The 21,885-nt window shown below is 35.8% G+C and overlaps 2 protein-coding genes across 2 annotated transcripts; one reads left to right on the forward strand and one right to left on the reverse strand.

Annotated features, from left to right (window-relative positions):
• Positions 1-1,725: 1,725 nt before the first annotated feature.
• LOC113697448 (uncharacterized) lies at positions 1,726-13,478 on the forward strand. The gene is made up of 15 exons (XM_027217062.2): positions 1,726-2,575; positions 3,305-3,829; positions 4,282-4,380; positions 4,493-4,545; positions 4,971-5,028; positions 5,641-5,723; positions 7,344-7,421; positions 8,748-8,827; positions 9,546-9,724; positions 10,505-10,579; positions 11,165-11,205; positions 11,429-11,534; positions 11,752-11,834; positions 12,931-13,004; positions 13,123-13,478. The coding sequence occupies exons 1-15, from the start codon at positions 2,360-2,362 to the stop codon at positions 13,233-13,235; spliced, it is 1,863 nt and encodes a 620-aa protein (XP_027072863.1). The 5' UTR covers positions 1,726-2,359; the 3' UTR covers positions 13,236-13,478.
• A 589-nt stretch (positions 13,479-14,067) lies between these two features.
• Positions 14,068-20,689, reverse strand: LOC113696966 (YTH domain-containing protein ECT4). The gene is made up of 8 exons (XM_027216342.2): positions 20,415-20,689; positions 19,401-19,438; positions 19,130-19,301; positions 18,499-18,575; positions 17,884-18,393; positions 16,252-16,773; positions 15,323-15,535; positions 14,068-14,863 (listed from the first exon to the last, which is right to left on the reverse strand). Exons 1-8 carry the CDS (start codon positions 20,467-20,469, stop codon positions 14,609-14,611), a joined length of 1,842 nt encoding a protein of 613 aa, XP_027072143.1. The 5' UTR covers positions 20,470-20,689; the 3' UTR covers positions 14,068-14,608.
• Between the last annotated feature and the right edge of the window lie 1,196 nt (positions 20,690-21,885).

A 21,885-nucleotide genomic window follows, 5' to 3' on the forward strand; every position in this document is an offset into this window, starting at 1 on the left:
AGGTGTTGATTCCTATGTTTTTAATCAAGTGAATAGTTTATATTTAAATTTTTAGTATATATCTTACATTCTCGAGATTTACAAAATACCTATGCTATATATAAAGGGAGAGAGAGGGGTTGGTGTAAAACTTTTTATGTCACTTTATGTTCTCCTTTAAACTACCCTTGATAATTACAGAATTTGCTTCTAACTTCCAATAATCCTTCTTCCGGCTAATATGTATTTCTTATTATTTAATTTTTCAACTTATTTAGTAAACCTTAATTTTTGTTAGTAACCATCAATTATGGTTATGAATTACTACTAAATAATTATTTGATTACATATTTTATTTTAGTGAATTTTCTACATATTTAGTATTACAACATAAAACTAATTCTCTTGAAAATGATTTTAAACATGGTCAAAAATTTTGGCACAAGTTTCTTTTATTAGTTGCACACACATTCGTGTGTACCTTGAACATTAATATATCTAATGGCCTGAACTAGATATTCATTTTCCTTAAATGAATTTTTTTTCCTTAAGTGAATTATACATGTATAAGAATTATTTCTCAATTACATCTAAAATGAGTATTTACTGGAACATATGGTAAATTTGCTTTAAAACTTTTTTACTTTAAATTTTTTTTTCTAATAGGAGAGGGATGAGATTCAAAAAACAAGGGATCAAAGCGATTTAAATTTAGGACTTCTAATAAACTGATTAAGTAATTACCCTAGAATAGCACCAAAAAAGTTTCTTTCATAGGGTTCCGTCTGATAAAACTGAATCTGAATTCTGAAGTCTAAATTCTGAAATCTGAATACTGAAATAATTAATTTGCTAAATTTTAAGTACTGAAAAGAAATATATGAATGTCTGAATTTTAATACTAAATTTATTTATACTGTTTGATAAATATTTATAACTGCATGCTTAATAAGTTTAATTTGACAATTTTACCCTTATATCTTTTCATTCAAAAAAGAAATAGAACCTATGATTTGATTAGCTTAAAATTGTTAGGTATAAAAATGACAATATTTATTTTTAAATCAAATTAATATAAAAGATGAAATATATTATATGAGGAGTATGGAGAAAATGTGAAAGTCATTAAAAATGGATAAAAGAGAAACAGAAAACCGTTAGATAGAGAATATCAGGTTATTTAATTAGATAAGAATTTTGAACATAATTAACAAACAAGGGTAGATTTGGTAGATAAGATAAGGTAGTTGAAGTAATTCTATTAATTCTTATCAAAATTAAGCATTCAGTTAGAATTTTTGTGCTGAAAAAAATACACACAAGTTCAGCACTGCTTAACAAATTCAGCAGATGGATTTTCATTTATCAAACACTCAAAATATCTGAATGTCTGAAAAGGTTCAATTTAAGCACTTTTTTATGTTATCAAACAGATTGCACCAAAATATTAGTGGTAAAAATCTCTCTATTTCCAAAATCATGCAATTTAGATATAAAGTTGGAAGATATCACGAAGTAGCCGGACATAAAACACTTTCAATGTTCAAATTTACAAATACTATTGTTTTAGCATGTACATTTGTTGTCCCAATCAGTACCGATCTACATAGGCTCCGTTTGGATTTCTCAATTTTTGAAAAATAAGTTCTTCATATACTATGTTACAGTAATACAAACAAAATAACTTCAAAAACTTCACATTCATATAATATATAAAAAAACAACTACAAATATACAAAAAAAATACACCACCGCCGAAAACACACCACCACTCGCCGGCCCTTCCCCCTCTCTTCCCTCCTCTTCCCTCCCCTTCTTTCTCGTCCTCTCTCTTCTACTTCCCTTTCTCCTTGCTTTCTTCCTCCTTCATTCTCCTCCTCTTCCTCCCCTCTCCTCCTTCTTCTTCCCCAAGCCTCTTCCGCTACCCCTCTCCCCTTTTTCCCCTCTCTGGTCACGGGTTGCGATCAGAGAGGGGAGAGGGTGGGGAGGAGGGAGGAGGGAGGAGAGGTAGAGTAATGGTGGGTGATTGTAAGATTTTATAAAATTTTAAAAATATTTTATTAAAATTTTAAATTTTAAAAATACTTCAAAATATATTTTCAAAAAAATCCAAAAAACACTATTAAAAACATTTACAATAGAAATTTTTCATTACAATAAAATATTTTAAAAACACCCCAAAAACTAATCCAGACGGAGCCATAGTTTTCTGCAATCATTCCTAGGATATTCTCGTACTTCACAGACCCCAAAATCCTAGTAGGCCCTGCTCATCCATACAATCAGGAACAAATACAAAAAAAGGTTGTATTTTTGAGTACTAGGACTGAAGTACTGTATATTTATGAATTTGGATGTTCCCAGTTGAAGTATTTCTACTATGACACTCGGAATCTGCTTGCCATCCTCATTCTCAATCTCCCCAATACCAAAGACAAAGAGTAGTATTACTAGCAGTTCTATTCATCGGTGTTTTTGTAGAATCAACTCTTATGATTTTGTTGTTGTTAACAAGACTAATAAGAAGAAGTTAAAGCCCTGCAAGAATTACTTCTTGTATTCAAATTCATGTGATGTCAAGATCCCTGCTGCTCAGGTAAGTAGAATTCTGAGCTTTTCCTCTGTAATGGAAAGAACCCTTTTCAGATTATGGCAAATATAAGCATTTTGTTTGATTAAGTCGAGAACCCAATTATACATTTTTATGCATTGTTGGAAGATTGACACTTTGTTTACATTGAAAAAAGCACCTAATTGAGCACAAAATCTCGGGGGCCTTTTTCTTTTCTGATTGTAATTTCTAGAAACGGATTTACGTACAAAAAGTTTCAAATGGTTAACGTTGGTGCAAGAAATGTGATGAGAAATTCTGTTGAAGTTTGATGACATTGGCATGCTTGTCATAGTTATATTGGTTTTCGTGATTCTTGAACTGTGAAAGAATAGAGTTTTACTGATGAGATCTGAATTTGGTTGCTGGTAGTAATTTCTTGAGCTATAATGTGCATGCTGATAAGAGCAGAAGGCTTTTGCAGTTTTACTCAGGGAGAAGATCACCGAAAGCATTCAAAAAAGTAAATATGTGTGTATGTTAGTCTGATTTTGGCATTTGGAGAATAAAGGGGACAAAGGAAATTGGGTGATTTCTTGTTTTAGTAATTTTAAAATTGGGAGGAGGCTGGGGTTGGGGTTGGGGTTGAGTTGTTTATCATTTCTGCCTCCTGTTTCTGCCAATAATTACTGCAGCGTATAGATTATAGAACAATACTTAGCATTTGTTACTATTTCTTTTTCACCTTAGATATTCTTAGTTTTAATCTTTCAGATTGGAGCTGCAGAATTGGAAGACTCAACTACTAAATCGGGTTTCAAGAATTTAGTCTGGCCTTCTCCTGATGACGAAATCCCATTTTGGCGTAGAGAATTCCCCACATGGGATGTCAACTCAGATGATTCTGTTAATGCAGAGAAGGATTCTGATCTTTTACACATTGTTCATGCGACAGCTGAAATGGCTCCTATTGCAAAAGTTGGAGGTCTTGGTGACGTTGTGACTGGTCTTGCTCGTGCTTGCATAACACGTGGTCATAAAGTGGATGTCATGCTTCCTTTCTATGAATGCATACAGAGGCAACATATTAACAACTTGGTGTTGATTAGTACATATGCTTCATATTTCAACGGAGACTGGATCCCTACTAATGCATATAGGGGCGAAGTCTCTGGAATCTCTGTGATTTTTATTGAGCCATCCAACCATTTCTTTAAGGGACAGAGTGTTTATGGAGGTTCATATAACGAGCTAGAAGCATATTTGTTCTTCAGCCGTGCTTGTCTTGAGTGGATGCAGGTTTATGATGGATAAATATGGGTTACTACATGCAATAAGATAATTTAGTTTTTTCAGTATATTTATTCTATTTCCTTATTCTGTAGTACTTTCCTCTTTATCCCTAGAGTCTATTCTCTCTGTAAATACTCTTGTACTAAGTAGGCGTAATAAACTCATCAAATAGTATTTGAGATTTATGATCATCCTTTCTCGAGGCTCACAAGTTTGTCTGGAACTTTGTTGGAGGAAATTATTCTTCTTCTTTGGTCATCTCACAGCTCTTTCCTCGAGCTTCTGAATGTAGCTGAATAAGTTGTTCAATAACTGCCTTTTGAATCATTTTCTATCAAATGTCTTTCATCAGCTATAGCCACTAGCTTCCATTAAAAACTGAACCTTCATATGCATTTGAATGGTTCATTTCACACACTTGGCGGCAAGGGGAAATTTCACAAAAGCTTCTCTTGCAGGTAACTGGAACACGGCCTGATTTCATTCATGTCCATGAATGGCAGACTGGTGCACTACCCCTACTTTACTGGGATATGTACCAGGATCTCTCACTTAAGGTATGACTATGGCCTCTTGCTGGCTTTAGTGTTTACCTGATTGCATTTTCTTATCTTATGGTTGTTTAATTATCATGGTTTTTTTTTTTTTTTTTTTTTTTTTTTTTTGTAGAAACCGCGAATAGTATTGACAATTCACAACATGGAGCATTACGGAGAATGCAGGTTCTCTACTTATGTTTTTGTTTGTTGTTCTGGTAATTTGCATATGTGACTTTGGAATTTGATCTTGTATGGTTTGGGTTATACAATTCTTGCTTCTCCAAGTACAAATGCTACCCCAGTGTGATTGAACCTTAGTTAATTACATTCCATCAGTCACTTTTCATGATTCTCAGAAATTCCCTTCGTATACTCAAATAAATTCAGAGATATGTTCATCAACTTTTTCATAATCTCCTTTGAGTTGGGCAATTTGAAAGTATTTTATGTCATGGATCTTGAAGATTTCCCTGCTCAATAGCATACTATTGTTTATTGATTGCCAACCCCCAATTGAAACACAACACACAAAGAAAATTGAAAAAGCAGAAACATATAGTAGCAAATTTTACAACTCTTCATCTATGTACTTTCTTCTTGTTTGGCAGCCAAGAGCAACTCAGTAAGTGTGGCCTTGATGGATCTGTATATGCAACTGAAGACAAGGTGTGCAATGTGCCATTGAAAATGCTTTATGCACAGAACAGTTGATTATGTTTTTGTTTATAGTTTCCTTAGCATGTAGTTCCATTGTTCGCATTTCATTCTATAATGTTCTTTTCACTGGAAATTCTATTATTAATGCCTTTTTGGATAATTTACCAGTACCTTCTTTTTCCAAAGATATAGCTGAAGCTGCAGGTTTTACTACCATATGTAGGGCATCAGGTGGTCGAATAATATCTCATCTTACTACATCTTAATATATATAGAATGCAAACTGACTCTTTTGGTGTTATGTCACTTCAATTTATAACTAAAATATCCATAGCAGAATGTTAACTACAAATTTGATTCCTTCCCCACTATTTCTGCTTTATCTTTTGATAATTTGAAAATTCAAAAAATTGAAGGACATAGTTTTTATCCATGAATGAATGCTTCGGATTCGTGATCTTTCAAGGAAATTAGAAGTACAATGACATACTCAATAGTCTTTTTCTTTAACCACAGACGTAGAGTGTCCCTGATTCACTAATTAATTGCAATTCCATGTAGTTTATCCGTTGAATTTTCTGACAAATAGAACTTTGAACCTCTTCCACTAAAAAATTGCAGGCTGTTGACGATCGTACAATTGGTCATAACCCTGAGAGGTTAAGCTTATTGAAAGGAGGCATTGTCTACAGCAATGCAGTTGTGTATGTTGGCTTGGTCTTTGAATGGTTTCCATCTTGTTATTCATACACTTGCTGTTTCCAGTTTAGCCATGCAGGAGAACACATCTATATACAATTTTGTTAGCACATCGGTGATTATTCATTACTCTTTGTTGTATATGGCAAATCAGAGATATACCTAGTGGGAAGAAATGGAGAGCACAGCTTGAATGACTAGTTTAAAACATATAGTCTCCAGAATAAATTGTGCCTCGGAAAGGAGAACGTAAAAGATAACATAATAGCAAGAAGTCAGTTGCTATTGATTTTTTTCTTAGTCCTTTTTCTTGGCAGGAGACACTTAGTGGAAAACGCTATGAACTTGCTTAACAAGAATAAATCTTAAATTGATTGCTCCATTATCTGGGATTTTTTTTCTATTATCTGGGATATTACATGTTTGATTGAATTGTAACCAATTGTACTTAAATTATGTCTAACACTTTGAATATTTCTTGAACAAGCACAGCAAAATTTGGAATACTGGGTATATACTGCATAAATAGGTTGCAAGTGTTGAATTGTGTCCGTTGCATAAGTTAGCTATTCTTGTTCTTCATACTATATGTTGGTTTTAATTTGGGAATATTTCAGTCATTTACAAATCCTAAATTTTATTAAATCTCAATTGCAAGGAAGAAAACTTTACGTCTTCTGTTTCTTCAAGGCATTGCATGAATTATCCACTAACATAAATTGGCCTGGGTTGAACGGCATGCGCCACAGGAAGTTCTGACTCAGTTGGATTTGACTGGGGTTATACTGCATTAGTATATTGCAAAGATTGTGGCTATGGTAGCTCATTATATGCTAAGCTGGATACGAATATTTTCCAAATGGGCAAGGAGGGCATACTTTAACAAGTTTCCTTTGGATGTTATGGAAACTAGAATTACTTATAGTCATTTTCCAGGTACTTGTTTAAATTAATAAGAAGTATAATAGAAGGGAAGCTGGGCCTCATTTCTGTACTCAGCAACTGGAATATGACTGTAAATTTTCAGGTGTTAGCATTAACTTTGATGATTACTTTGTTAGTTTTTCTGTTACTCAATTGTGTATTGACAGTCTTTCTTAATGATTAAACAACTTTTAAGATGGATTCATCACAGAATATGTTACTATTTTTTCTGTTCAAAAAACTTATGGTTCTTTGGCAAGTATGAATTGAGTTTGCCAGAATTTTGAAGGCTTAGCATATAGATTAGCCTTAGTTACAATCTCCAAAACTTATAAGTAATTCAAGGAGATCAAAATCCACTGCAAGCAATAAAAAGAAATAAAGGCATTTTGAGGGATATTGTGATCTTTACATATTGCAGGACTTGTAGCTTAATATGACGCATTCATTATTATCTAGAGTTTTTTTATAATGATTATTTAAATTAAGGTGAAAATTGGATGAAATTTTTCAGATAAATTTAGTCCTATACTTTTGAAGAACTTTGAGCTAAATTATCCATATATTGAAAGTTTTATCTTTTGTACTAAATTAAAAAAGGAAAAGGTTTATCTGTGGAATGCTGGAGTCAAAATTGCATTAGCTTATGCACACACACAGCAAAAAATGATTAATTTGATGATTCTCATTTTAATTTTCAGCACAGTCTCCCCGACATACTTAAAAGAAACACTGTGTTCTGGATGGCTTGCTAGTACCTTGTTAAGGAACCGTGACAAGTAAGTTATCTTCCTGCTATGGCATTTTCAGGGGTTAACACAGTTACATGATTATTAATTTATTAACAAAAGAAAAATAATTTTATTAGACAAATATGTGATCTTTGGAACTATAAGGGGATGTTATTTCTTGCTACATTTACAATTCATTCCGTGACGATGAGAAAGTGTTTCTTGAGTGGACTTCCCTCTATGGACCAATGTTAATAATTCCAATTCTGAAGAACTAAGATAAATTTGCAAATGTGTATTGGGCAATCACTTTACACAATTAGTGTTAATAAGTTTATGAATATACTTCTCTGAAGTCGACAAAGACTGATGCCATGCAACTTCATGTTCCATCTTCCATGTTAGACATTACTAAGTACAGATCCTTAAAGAAAATAAAATAGTCAGTTGAAATGACCATAGGAGACTCTAATGTCTTTGTTACTTGCTTAAGTACACTTTACATCTCAGCAGTGTCATTGTTATATTTTGCATCATGTCACATGATTTTTGGATGAGTTCTCTTGAATTCCCCATTAATGGTCGGACAAATTCTGGTTGGTTGACTGTGACACTTGGACCTCATGAGCATTCAGAGAATGTAGGAAAATAAAAGTAATGCTGCTGATCATTCATTATCCTTTATATCTGCGACTTTGTCTAGGTCCTCAATTGTTTGGAAGAACTCTGTTGTGCTCCCAATTTGTTTAGGCTATCATTGGTCGATGAGCCAAGACAATGGTCTTTCATGAACCTTTGATGTTTTTGAAGAATTATGCTGGTGGTTACCTGATAACTCTTGTCTCTGACTTCCAACACACAAAATAGAAGGTGATCCCTACCATCCCTTGTGGGAGCTGACCAGATCAAAAGTTGTCTTTTCAGAAAACATGAAAACTATCCAACATAAAGCAAAGTGCTGATTGGCCACCATTTGTTATGGTTAGCGTGCATACAAGAATATATGAACTTATATGAGCCAGTTGTCTGTTTTCCATGTACTGTGTGCTGGCTCAAGTTTACTCAGACAGGTAGCATTGTTGCTATGCCATTTTCCTGCATACTTGATTATGGATTTTAATGATGTTAAAGAAAATTAACTAATGTCACCTGGGGTAGAAGCTGGAACTTATCTTTGTAGGAGTTCCAATATTTTGCGAAACTATGAATGTTTCATGGGATAATAATTAATACACTAGAATCGGATTGCATTAGCTACTTAGTCCAAGTAGTCGATCTCTAATTTAGCTTGTCATCTCTCTGTCACTGTGTATTTGCATAAAAGTTCTGTTTTCATTTGACAAACCACCATTTACATGCTCTGTTCTCCTGTAGGTACTCTGGTATTTTAAATGGAATAGACTCTGCAATGTGGAACCCTGCCACTGATGTTTTCTTGCCTGCTAAATTTGATGGTAATGATTTTGTGCCTAGGAAGTCCTATAGGTGCTTATCATTGTAATTTCATACATGAGCTCATTGTAGGCAAGAGTAGCCATCAGTTTGTATTTTTTTTTATTGGCCTGGTTGCAAGTATAGCAAACGATGAAAAATGAAAAGCTCTTGGACTGCAGTGAGACCACCATAATTGCATGTGGCCGAAAGGAAATGTTTCCAGATGAGTAGAATTGTATTTTCGATTGGTATTTCAGGGTTGCTTGGTTATTTCTATGCATTTTATTTGTCAATTTGTGTTTACTATTGATAGAGTTGGTGTTGGGTTTGCTTTCACCATTTTTTAACCTAATCTGGGAACTTTATCCTGAGCTTCTGTAGGGATCTCAATTTTTTATTCATTTTATTTCTAGGATTTTTAGACCTTTCCTATTGTACTTTACTTAAAGAGTGTTATCTGGTGATTCAATCTCTTTGTGGCATTAAGAAGTCGTTTCTGACATTTGCTGCATATTTAACATATATAATATATGCACAAGAAGGCTGTGGTCAATTGGGCGTCAACGATGGCTCACCTCCAACTCATATCTCTTAACATTTGAAAATTGCATGTTGCACAGCATGATGCCATGAAGGAACTCTTCCATTCTGTCCTTGCATCTGCAGTCAATTATGTGCACTCTGAATTTTCTTGGCTTTTCTGATTTCTTTTGTTCATCTTTGTGACTTTGTCTTTAGCTGAGAACTTTCAAGGGAAGAATGTATGTAAACGCTTCGTTCAAAGGGGACTTGGTTTGGCTTTAGAAGGCACCAGCTCAGGTTCTGACCGGGTGCCTTTGGTTGTCTGTGTTACTCGATTGGTTGCTCAAAAGGGTCTTCATTTACTTACCCATGCCATCCATAGGGTTGATGAACTTGTGAGCTCTCTCTGTCTCTCTCTCTCTCTCTCTCTCTGCATGTTAGGTGGCTGGTGGTGATGTGTGTACTGTTAACTAGAAATCACATGGCCCATTGAACACATCATATTCTATTCTAGTTTCTCATCATCTAAATAAGCTGTATCTGGATGCTGCATGGAATCCTATACGTGGAACAGATGTATTGATTGATGTATCCATCATAAATGCTGTTGCATCACAATCTGATTCCTTGTCCAATTATTAATAACTGCAAAACTTGCATTTTTTCTAATTGTACATGATTAGCTGTTTGCTGAAAGTGTTGGACCTCAATGAAAGTTTCCAAAAAACCTTACACCAGTGGCTTGTATGATGAATCAGTATGCACTATAGCCAGCGGCTTGCATGACAAATCATATAGGCCTGTTATCCTTTGTAAGTTTTCAAGGTTTATCTATATCCACTCCAATCATTTTAAATGACAGTACAAGCATGCATCCTTTCATTTGAATTCTTCTGGAAAACATTTCTAAACTATCTTGCATAGGCTAGTTGGTGAAAATGAGTCTACAGCTGGTAATTCTAGTTTCCTCTGCTAGTTCTCTCTTACTTTTCTGTGTTCTATTGAAATAGTTGTTTGCGAACAAGTGTCATGAAAACTGCTACTTACTTTTGGTTACAAGCAGGAAGTGGTAAGTATATGGTTGCTATTTATCCATTGTAAATCTACTATACGCTGTCCAAAGATGTTGGTAAGATATTAACTAACAATATCATTTTTGTTTCCATGTTTTGTAGGGCGGACAGATGGTAGTGCTTGGGAGAGCCCCAGATGGTCGGGTAGAGAGAGAATTTGAAAATCTTGCAAATTTGGTAAGGGATTTAGAGTAATTTCCAGATTATCTTTTCACCTTTGGAAGATTAGAAATAGAGTGTCCCTCCCCCCCCCCCCCCCCCCCTCCAACCCCAAAAAACGAAAAAAAAAAGGGCAGAAATTGCTGAAAGTCATGTATCTTGTTCCTGTACGCATGCCTTAAGTGTCTTTGTGTTTTTTGGGAACCTGTGCTTGAAAGTGCTATTGTCTTTTCAAGATTTTTTGACAATCTAGTAGAAAATGATTGTGATATGGTAGAACGTTTGAGCAATTATTTCTCTGTGTATAGCTTTATGCGAGTTTGCACATTCTTGAGATATAGCTTTCCAAAGGCGCAAAGTGATGTCAGCTAGAATGCTACAAAAGTAGATAGTGAGTTCTACAGAAATTCTGAAAATTTTCAATAGTATTTGTGACATTTAGGCTGTATAATGCAGTAAAATTGTAACCCACACTCTGCTTAGCAGATAGTGCATTGAAAAGACGTCTTTGGAAGTTATTCATGGATTCCAATTTTTTAATTATGATTTGCCTTTACAGTATTATTCTGGTGAGTTGACAAGAAAGAGTTTTCTTTCTTGCAGTACAACCAAGGCTCCAGCATTAGGATTCTTTTGATGTACAGGTGACAGTTTTCAGGATGAAGCTTCTTGCTTTACCCTTGTTTAAGAAGTTGTAATTTGTTTTGCATACTTGTTCCATCTGGATGCATGTTGAAATCTTTACATTATTAAACATAATATTACTCTGGCCAAAGTAATTTTCCACTAATAGTATTTAAAAATAACATAAAATGCCTAGAATGCTGCTCATAATGATATTCCCCTTGTGGGGTCTGCAACGTGCAGTGAGGAGCTATCACACATGCTTTATGCAGCTGCAGACATGGTGTTGGTCCCTTCGATGTATGAACCATGTGGGCTGGCTCAGATGATTGGAATGCGTTATGGGGCGGTACATACTTCTTTTTTAATACAAAATAGAATGCTTTGAACCTTATACTACTTAAGTTGTTGACAAGCATTTAATGGTAACTTGAAGGGCTGGATGCACGTCAATTTCTGAGTAGTCCTTGAGAATTTCTTTGAACAATTGTCCCTATACTAACTAAAACTGGGTAAACCCACTCTTAATTGGAAAGCGGGTTAAGAGGATTTTGTGGTTTTTTCAGATCCCTGTAGTTAGGAAGACTGGTGGTCTTGCAGATACAGTCTTTGACATAGATGAAGGATCACAACCTGAGTTGGCTAATGGGTAAGTTATCAGCCGTACTCTTCTTGTGTTTGACTAAACAAATTTGTCATCGTTTGTACTAAGCTTTCCCTCTTCCACAAAACTCGGTAAGTTTAAATGCTACTGCTTTTGTTGTGGACCTGTTTGCTGTTGTCAAATATCTAATTGAGCCGAAATGTTTTCAGCTTCCAGTCCTCCCCTTCATAAGATAAGAAGTTTTAATTACAACTTCCAGTAAAAGGAAATTTGATTTAAATTATGCTTGGCAAAACTGCTTTTATATTCATGCAGACACACTTACATGCTTTTTTTCCTCTCTAAAAATGATTTATGTTTTGCTTCGATACTGGTTGTCTGTGAAGAATGATGGTAAATTGCCAAATTAACAAGTACTACTATTTCATGTTCATGAACATAAGTATTGTCTTCTAAAATGAAGTCAACAAGGGACTATCTTGAACTTGCTGTATTAGTAAAATTTCCCTTATACGTCTTTCCTTTGCATTGTTCATATGAAACGAGATCTGCTTTATCTGCTCCAAAAAATCAAATTAATGCCTATCCATTTTTTGGGCGTTTGAATCGGATATCACATTTAGTTCAACCAGTCCAGTACTATGTAGTTTTCTTTTATTAGCTGTCTTTTCTTTCATTTCTTAGATTGTTGTTCCTCATTTTTTGGTTGAAGTATTTTTTCTTCTCATTGTTGGCCCTGAATTTTTAAGGGTTTCAGGGCTATCTTCTGGTCTGATATAATCTTTGCAGTTACCACTAGGATTGATGAAAAATATAATGGCACTTGGTAAATAGTAGACCTTTTCTCCTTGTTTTCAGTCACCTACACTATTCCCCTTGAATTTAGGTCCTGAGTCAACTTTTGTCTTTCTTCTTTTGATATTCCTACTCTAGTCTGTTTATGCTAGGATACGTCTTCTGCTTCAACAATCATATTATAGAATTGGCACGATACAGTGACTCGGGTGTGAGCACTAACTCAAAACAACTTCTCGGAACATGAACAGAAGGCCATAATGCTGAAATTTCACACTCTATATAGACATGAATAGGCCCTGAATTTTGACCAGAACTTTTATACTCAGATGTATTTGTTGTGTAGGTTTGTCTTTGAAGGAATTGATCAAGGTTCCCTAAACTGGGCTCTGGATCGTGCATTTTCGTACTACCGAGAAAGTGAGTGTATTTAGTTCTGTGATTTAGTGGTGTTTATATGCAACCTGTAATGTCTGCAGTTTAAGATTTTAAACAACTGCTGCTTGGGATGTAATCTCACTCAGCTTTTTTAATGCAGAACCAAATGAATGGGCTACGACTCTACAGAAAGTCATGAAGGTAGATAATAGCTGGAACAAGACAGCAGGACAGTACATTGATCTGTACAACACATTGAGAGTCAAGTGGTAATCATCCTTCCAAGTCTCGTGGTGTAAAGGAAGGATCTCTGTTTGTGTCATATAGCCTCTCTCGTTGAAGCTCCAACCGTGCTCTTTTTGGCTTGTCCTTATTGTTTCTAACTCTTAGACGAGGTTTTTTGCGCTGTTGTTAATAGAACACCTAGCGCCATACAAAAGTTTCAATAAAACAGATGAATAAAGGACTTTTCTCTCACTTGAAACCACAAGCGAAAATGAATCTGACATTTTTTAACCTTATTTCCATACAATTACATTGTTGGAGACTGCATTTTGTCAGCTTTACAAATTTCAATTTACGTCGCCACTAAATTTTGACCCTGGAGTTCCAGGATGGCAAGCTTATACGATAAGGGGGCAACAATCTAACTTGATTCGTTGCCTAACCAACCACTAGCTGCAAAAATGAAAAATGTAGGCAAACACATGAGAAGTGGAAATTGCCTCTTTAAGGGGGCAGGGAGGGGGAAATGAATGTCTTTCATACTTCCATATCCTTGCCTTGTGCTTAATTCACTCATAAGGAAAATCTCCTCCCTCACTTATACCCTCCAAGATGAACAACTGACAACAATAAAATCAGGTTGCAAACGTACATGTAGAACAAAAACTTAGTTTAGCCATCCTTCAAACATCAAAATAAGATGCCAGTCCTTGTTGCACAATGACAGACTTCCTGAAGTTAGTTTATGGTATTCCAAAGCAATACAGTACTTGTCGGACTCTAGTGCACAGAAAAAGATAAACCTAGATTGGAAAAAAGAGATCTGGACCATCTGGTTATTTTACAAGATCAGCTGTCAAAAAGAGGGTACTCATTAGGCTCCTGTAACATAATGCTGTATTTCTTCATTCAACTGTCACCAATTTGGGGATTTTACAGACTTTACTGCGCAGCAGGTCAAAATAATTGCTTTTCAGAGAAAGAGAAGACTAGACGTACAAACAGTAAGCATCAGTGTGTGAACTAAACACACTTCCAAAGAAACATCAGATTTAACCACCTTCATATGCCTGATGCCACCTACATCATAAGAGAACTGCCAAAGTAATAAACGGAAAAAAAAAAAAAAAAAAGGAGAGAGAGAGAGACGGAATCAGGATTTGAAATTTTCTCCCTGCTCCTCCTCATCCCCAACAACTTCATTGTACAACCAACTACTTCAAACAATCAACAAATATGTGAGCGAGAGAGAAAGGAGAGGATGAGAGATGGTCTGTCTGAGGTAAACGAAATACCACCTTAAAAGATCACAGTCAGTGACGTCCAGTCATATGACCATTGCAGCAGCCAAAATAACTACACCTAATTCCATCCGGTTTATAACATCGTTCTTCCTGCTATCCATCTCGGACCACTATGAACTACTCCAACTCTGTTTTTGGTAGCTTCTTACTACCGTCCAAGTTCAGAGTATCAGCCAGGTTGTCTGACAGTTGATTAATTGGATCAGCAAGAGCAATAGTAGAGTTTCCTGTCACACTAGCTCGTTGCTTTGCCTTCTTTTCCAACAAGGCTTTCTCCCGCTCATCATAGAATGTAAAATCATCTAAAAGGGATGTATCAGCTTCATAGTCCTTGAAAATCTTAAGCATTTCAATTCCTTGCTCAAGTTTCACCTGAATAGAAGTCAGTGGTTAGTCATAATGGGAAAATAGCAAATTCAACAAAATGATTTAAAGCAGTTACTAGGAAAGATCAAAACTTTGAAAAACTTGCTAGAACTCTCAAAAGTATCAAGCTTTGTCTGTAACCTCTAGAAAGATGGATGACATTTATCTCAATGTCCCAAAGGGCCTATACAAGACCCACATGTCAATGGTGACACAAAAACCAAAGACAAGTAGATCAATTAGTGTTTTCCACCCATGCTCGGAATTTTCTTGAGCAAAAAAGGTGCTGTTTCAAAACCAAGTCTAATTCTTTGTGATCATTACAAATTTTGGGACGGTAGAGGTGGGGGAAGAGGAGAAAAATAAGATGTAACTCTAATTTAAGGGGATAATTCAAAGCTCAACAGCTTCATACTCAGAAACACAATTTCAAGACGCAAATAAAACAAATACAGAACCCCTCACCTCTTGAGAGTCTCGACTGTGAGTAACAGGCTTGTTGTCATTATTTTCAAGAAGTATGTGGCGGAACCGACTATTGGGCACATCTTTGACAACATGCCATTTCACAGGGAACTGCCCGCTCCACCTATCCTGCTGCCAGTACTCCGCATCATTTTCAAAATCAACAGGTCCAACCATCTCAGCTATCCCACAAAACTGTCCACTAGCATTTACCTGAAGGATACAAATAGTACATTGACAAAAGGTCTTTAAACTATCAAATTAATGACCAGGGTAAGGTTGAGGCAATGAAAAAGCAATGTATCTAGTATAATTGTTAAAAAAAAAAAAACAAAATTAAATACTGTTTACATTCAATAAGGTCACTTTTGGTTACACGTAGTGAGTTCATTCTTCCATTAACCGATTCACAATGGATCTTGGTCATTGATGTGTAAGTTACACGACCTCACAAGTCCCCAGACCATCTATACAAATATTTACAGGTGTTTTCCTTATCAGCACGTTAAAGGCAAAATTGCCACCACTCACCAGAACGTTGGTTTAAAACAGCCCCTGTACCTATTAACAATGACCCACCTTCCACCAGCAACTTATTCTGAACTCTCTAACTAAATGCTCCTTGTTCATATTCCTCAAAGTTGCTTTTCACTGCTTCTCATGAACTTATGTATCACATTACCTAACTTACAGTTATATGAAGAGAGGGACGTGGCAGAGGGGGAAGGGGGGAAGGGGGTGAGAGAAAGCATGATCACAATAGATTATGAGTGTCACAAAAAGGTACCAATGTGCTTCTAAATGGAACAGTATCACATATCTATCATCATTCTGTTCTTGGCATGATCAGACTCAACCTCAAGCAGAAAAGACATAAACGGAAACAAACAGGCTTCCATAAATCTGATCCAGACGCTCAAAAAACATACCGAGAAAAAAAGGAAGACCGGGGAGTTGCCTGTCATGTCCTTTGCTTCATGATAAGCAGCATCAAGCTTTCTGTTTCCAAGTGGTGTGCTAGCCCAAATGCCATACTTAATGCTCTTGTGAACATTATCTTCACTGAAAGACTTGATCACAAAAAACTTGGCATTCTCATAATCAGTGACAAACTCTGGACTGTTATACTGGTCAAGCTGAAAGCCAGAAGTAGATTCAACATCTTTACGTATGCCAGATGAAGCATTCTCTTCAGCAGAATTCTTGCTTTTTGGTTTTGAAGCCCTAGGTCCTCTATTTCTATCACTTGAAATTCCTAAAGAATCATTAGAGTAGTTCAGAGAGTCCTTTTCTCTATCACGCCTTCCTCCTTTATCTAGACCCAGTCTGTTCCGCTGGTTATCCCAGTGAGAACTGGAACCTGTACCATATTTCATGCCCTGGTAAGAGCCACTATGTGGATAATGTCTAGCAGACGAGCTTGACGCTAACCCCAGCCCTTGATATGGCGCCTGCAATCCAAAAATTAATAACTAAATCAACTGGTCCAGAAGCGAAATGAGCCAAGTAGTTAAGCAATTCAACAGAAAAGAAAAAATACAAAGAGAAAGAAACAAATTGAAAGTTGATCTAGTTGCAGCTTTGAACAAAAAGTGCAGGATGGCATTATAAAGATGACAAAAATATTTCAACCTTCCAAACCAAAAAAAAAAGATAGACAAAATTAATAAACTAAATTAGCATAGACCTTCAAAAGGAAAGTGAGACAAAATTAACAAACTAAATTAGCATATCTCATGTCATTCGTTTGTCATTACTCACTTCAGATAGACATTTTACATACTAATAAACATGTAGCCAACAATTACATTTTACATGGTAATAAACATGTAGCCAACAATGTGTAAGGAATAAAATCTTTAAGCAACTATGAAGATGCATTCTAGGAGTGCAGAATGCTCAATATTTCAGGAAAAGAAAAGAATTTGAATGACGTTACTGATGCAATTGCCTGCCGCTAGTTTAACCACAAAATGTAGATGGCATAGTCATTTGGACATGTGATTTAATTTTTTTTAAAAAAAGAAGAGCATGGGGCTAGACGTAGACCACCCTTTCAGACATAGAGCAATAGTGCATTCTGCTTTTAAATAAATCCAGCAATTTGACTGTCAAAAGATTATCACTCAACTATTAAAATTTGTAAACTTCCAAACTTATTCTGTTGGCAACAAACTCAAGAAATAAGAATAGAAAAAATTCCGGCAATGGTGGAGCACAAAGTATCAAGAATATCAAGTACAAACAAGCATCCTGGATGCTACTTTTTCTTAGATATTCTTGTCACTTAAACAAATACATTTGAGTAACCAATAAAATAGGCTGATTAAGATTAACTCAAGTCAAGAAATGAAGAAAAGAATACATGAAACATGAATAATGCCCAATTGTAATGAATTATTTCATGGACAAGAAGAGTTATTCAGCTTCACATCATGTAAAGTTTACAAGAGGACAAGAAATATATTTAAAAAACAATAATTGATATCAGAAAAATAGTTCCAATTATTTTTCTCGCAGATATCACTACATAGAATCAAGGAGATCATGAGACAACTAACCTGAGCGACATTTTGCTCGTATGGCCCAAGAATGCCAATTGGCTGTGGATATACCGCTCCTGATGTTAACTGAGACATGTACCTGCTTGATTCCAGGGAACTTGATTGATTTGATAATCCTTCAGCAGACCCAAAATCCCCTGGGAACTTATAGAAACCAAGGCTACTATTTCCAGAAAGGTCCCCTCCCCCAAAAGATCCAAAAGGTACATAGAAGCCTGAACTTGGCCCAAAAAGCGCATTATCAACTAAGCTTTCTTGTCCACTAGTTGCTGGTGCCATTAGATCAGTCTGTGAGACTGTAAGAGCTGAACTAACATGTGGTAGTCCAGGTGAAACTGCTGGAAAATAAGGTGGTGTCACTGGGATCTGGTGCGGAGAGTAAAACTGGCCATCAATCATTATTGTGGAGATTGGACTCGGAATGGGAGAGAACTGTCCATATGCCATCTGGGTGTCATAGCCATAACCAGGAGGGAAAAATAGTGATGGGTTTTCATTATACATTCCCTACATGTAGCAAAATACCCAATTAAATAAATAGAATAAAAAAGTCTGTCTCATGCCTCTGTGCATAATTAGTCAAGGCAACAATATCAAATTGACGAAACTCACTGGAGGTACAACATGTAAGCTGTTAGGATTAACATAGTTAGAATGCTCATCCCAGTTCCCAGTGCCATTGTCAAGACCTGAACCAAGGAAAGATGAATAATGAGTTTTAAGTACAACAAAAAAAATGATGACCAATGAAAACTTTCTGTACATTGGAGAAAAGTACAAGGAACCAAAAAAGCAAAACATATGCCAAACTAACAAACAGTGATTCAAAGATGTGGAAGTTGAGAAAAATTGGTACGCTACATATCAGTACTAAAGTAATTAAGCCCAATATTCACTCAGTATTACAGTTTCAAACTCGTGACATGTTGACCAGAACCTTCACAAAGAGCATAAGATTCACAAATTTTATGCTGCTGAAACCCCACGAAAATATTAAGCAAGAGGGAACAACACCCCTCTCTTGCAGACATAAAAAGAAGCAAAAATAATTGTAATACCCACAAAGCAATACAACGCCCCATGAAAGAATGGCAGATACACACAGTTCAACACAGTCGAAAGCTCTGTCATGAGAACAGAAGCAAGAAAGATATCATGTAGCCCACATGTATGGTCAGAGAAACGTTGAGAAGAAGACTATAGCCGCTAAATCAGCAAGAACAGCACTATAAAAGGACCTAACCTCCAAAGTAAAAACTTTGTTCATGCGGCACATCAAGTGGATGCACAGTGGTAAGAGCTCCACTCTTATCCAAGGGAACAGGCTGATCTTTGGCATTTCTTGGAGCCCCTGAGATGGCTGCATCCGGAGAAGGATTTGCAGAAATAATCCTTTCATCTTTGGGCGAAAGTGGCTGATAATAGATTGAAAAGGAAGTACTAATAGACCTAAGCTAAAGGAGAATTAGAGAAACAAAAGAAACACAGTATAATCATGAGTTATATGGATTTACCTGTTCTGTCACATTATGCAATTCAATAGCTCGCTCCCCTGCATTGAAACCAAAAAATTCATACTATCAGCAACAATAAGTAATACACTTTCTAAGCAACAAGTAAGAAAGCATGATACCATTCTTATTTTCCTCTTTCTTATCTATTGCAACGTGGGAAAGAATATTGACCTCATTCCCACTTTAAAATCATCAAGAATATAAGTAATACACCAATTATTTACCAGTAATACAACAGAATAAGCAACTATTAAGAAACATTTAGTCTCAAAACGAACATGTCATCCCCAGAAGCATTAGGTACAGGACATATAACAATTGCAAAGTTTTCAACTGTTGAACAAAATCACCATGTCATTAATAGATTCCCAACATCCGTTTATACATAAAAGGGCTATCTGCACAAACTCCACGTTGGAAACATCCCCCGCCCCCCCACAATTCCCATTACCAAATAATCGGGAGGTGGGACTTAGTAATTCTATTATGCGTGACTGTAAGAGATTCCAAGATTAGGCTAAGCTTTCATCAGAATGGGGATAAACATGTGATAATACAAGTTCGATGAGAAAAAGCACCGTTTACTTTCTCAGCACACGAAAACATCTTTCTGATAAAGGCACATCAATGAAGAAATTTTCTGCTGAGACCTTTCTGAGTAAACTTAACATACATGCCACCTTTCCACATTTACGAATACTACTGTAATCACCTTTCCAGGAAAAGAAGCATGCCAACGATATTAAAACACCATAAATGATCCTCATTATATCTTGAACCCTAATCAGCATGCCAACGACAGGTAAAGAAGCAACTAAAAACGCAAAACTTTCCAGAAAAACCCAATTCAAGTCGGCCAACGCCCTTGTCAATCTACCAAATTCAATATCCGTTATACAAAGAAAGATAGCAAAGCTACCAAATTCAATTCAGAAAAATAACAGAACCAAGATTTGCTATGCAAAAAAAAAAAAAAATCATACATATACGCGAAAGTAGAGCTATGATACAAACCAGGAGACGAGATGGGAGCGAATCGATCGAAGCTCTGTTGACCTGTTTCTTCCATGAATTCAAATCCAATCGATACGAAAGCGGATCGAAGAATTTCAATACAAATACAAGATTTATTATCTAAAAAAAATCTGTAAAATGAAGGGGGGCCAAAAAAAGAAACCCTACTTCGCTCTACTGTAGAAGAATTGCCGTTATTATAATTGAATTGGGATTTTGAAGATAGAGAGGAAGGGGAAGGGGAAGGGGCGGGCTGGCCGGGATGGGGGTGGGGGGGGGGTGGGGGTGGAGGGGTAGTGAGGGGATAGGGGGATGGGCAGGCAATGAGGAATTGATGGCCGCGGGAGGGGTTCGAGAATGAATAGAGGTGAGGGTTTTAGGGTCAGATTTATAAATAACCAAAAACTTGTTGTTTAGGGGTTAGGCTTTTATTTATGGAAACATCCTTCACTTTTTCGGTTATTCTTTTTCTGTCTTGATTTCTTCTTTTTATCTAGTATTTTGATTTTCTTTAGGGATAATTTTAGAAACCTCCCCTGAGGTTTCTAGCAATTATACATAAATACCCTCTAATATTAAAAATTACATTGTCCTCCCCTTGATTGATATATTTGATAACAAACTAAGTTCATGTGAGAAAAGGTAATCTTAAAAGTAATGAATTAGTCTTATCAAACAATTATATTTCAAGTTTGCCCTCATTGAACCCGTGAGAAAATGAGTTAAAATTTTGGGCAAGAAAAATGGCAATAAAAAAAGGAAGAAAAATTGGCACAAATTTGATCCACTTAGGACATGAAAAAAACATTAAACAAATAAGCATTTTGGACAGTAAAGTCCTACAAGATCTGTTGGAAGTGCAACGGTGCTTTGTGGACAATATATAACATAAAATGCTGGTAAATGAGCGAAAAACCAAGGCCAATTTCAACTAAATGCAAAGGCAACCAGAGAAACATGTCCTTATCAAACAATCATCAGAGCCCATTTCATGCGGCACATCATTGAGGATCAAAAACAGAAATTGAGATTGTAAAGTATATTTGAAATATGCATAAAATTGTAAGAATGTACCAGCAAAAGTTGACCCTTGGTAATTAGATAGTGGTAGAACTAGAAGGCCACAAAATAGTGGATTTAAATCCATCTACAATATTTAGTAGGAGTATATCTTCCATGCTTCAAAATCAAAGATTCTAAATGTACAAAGCACTATAAAGTATAAACTAAAACAAGTCTTAAATATAATAAATAAGAAGGTCATACACTTTCAAGTTGACTGAATACCCATAATAAGCAATCCAAGACAAAAAACAAAAAATCTCAACAAGGTCATCCACTTAATGGCGCCAAATTGCATATAAAAATATTATACTTGGAAGACTTAGGTTGTGTTTGGATTGCATTTTCCGTCATTTTTCATGGAAAAATTACTGTAGCGATTTGATATATGTGAGGGAAAAAGGTGATA

This window comes from Coffea arabica, chromosome 6e, assembly GCF_036785885.1.
Source record: "Coffea arabica cultivar ET-39 chromosome 6e, Coffea Arabica ET-39 HiFi, whole genome shotgun sequence".
NCBI classification, from domain to species: Eukaryota; Viridiplantae; Streptophyta; class Magnoliopsida; order Gentianales; family Rubiaceae; genus Coffea; species Coffea arabica.

What these genes read in the sequence shown, in the direction of transcription:
- LOC113696966 (XM_027216342.2), bottom strand. Translation starts at nt 20,469, where the DNA reads ATGGAAGAAACAGGTCAACAGAGCTTCGATCGATTCGCTCCCATCTCG. An exon ending in ACAAAGTTTTTACTTTGGAG is followed by an intron (nt 18,576 to 19,129) that starts GTTAGGTCCTTT and finishes TCCTTGGTTCAG; the next exon opens with GTCTTGACAATGGCACTGGG. An exon ending in GCTTACATGTTGTACCTCCA is followed by an intron (nt 18,394 to 18,498) that starts GTGAGTTTCGTC and finishes TGCTACATGTAG; the next exon opens with GGAATGTATAATGAAAACCC.
- LOC113697448 (XM_027217062.2), top strand. Translation starts at nt 2,360, where the DNA reads ATGACACTCGGAATCTGCTTGCCATCCTCATTCTCAATCTCCCCAATA. An exon ending in CTTGTCTTGAGTGGATGCAG is followed by an intron (nt 3,830 to 4,281) that starts GTTTATGATGGA and finishes CTTCTCTTGCAG; the next exon opens with GTAACTGGAACACGGCCTGA. An exon ending in GAGCATTACGGAGAATGCAG is followed by an intron (nt 4,546 to 4,970) that starts GTTCTCTACTTA and finishes CTTGTTTGGCAG; the next exon opens with CCAAGAGCAACTCAGTAAGT.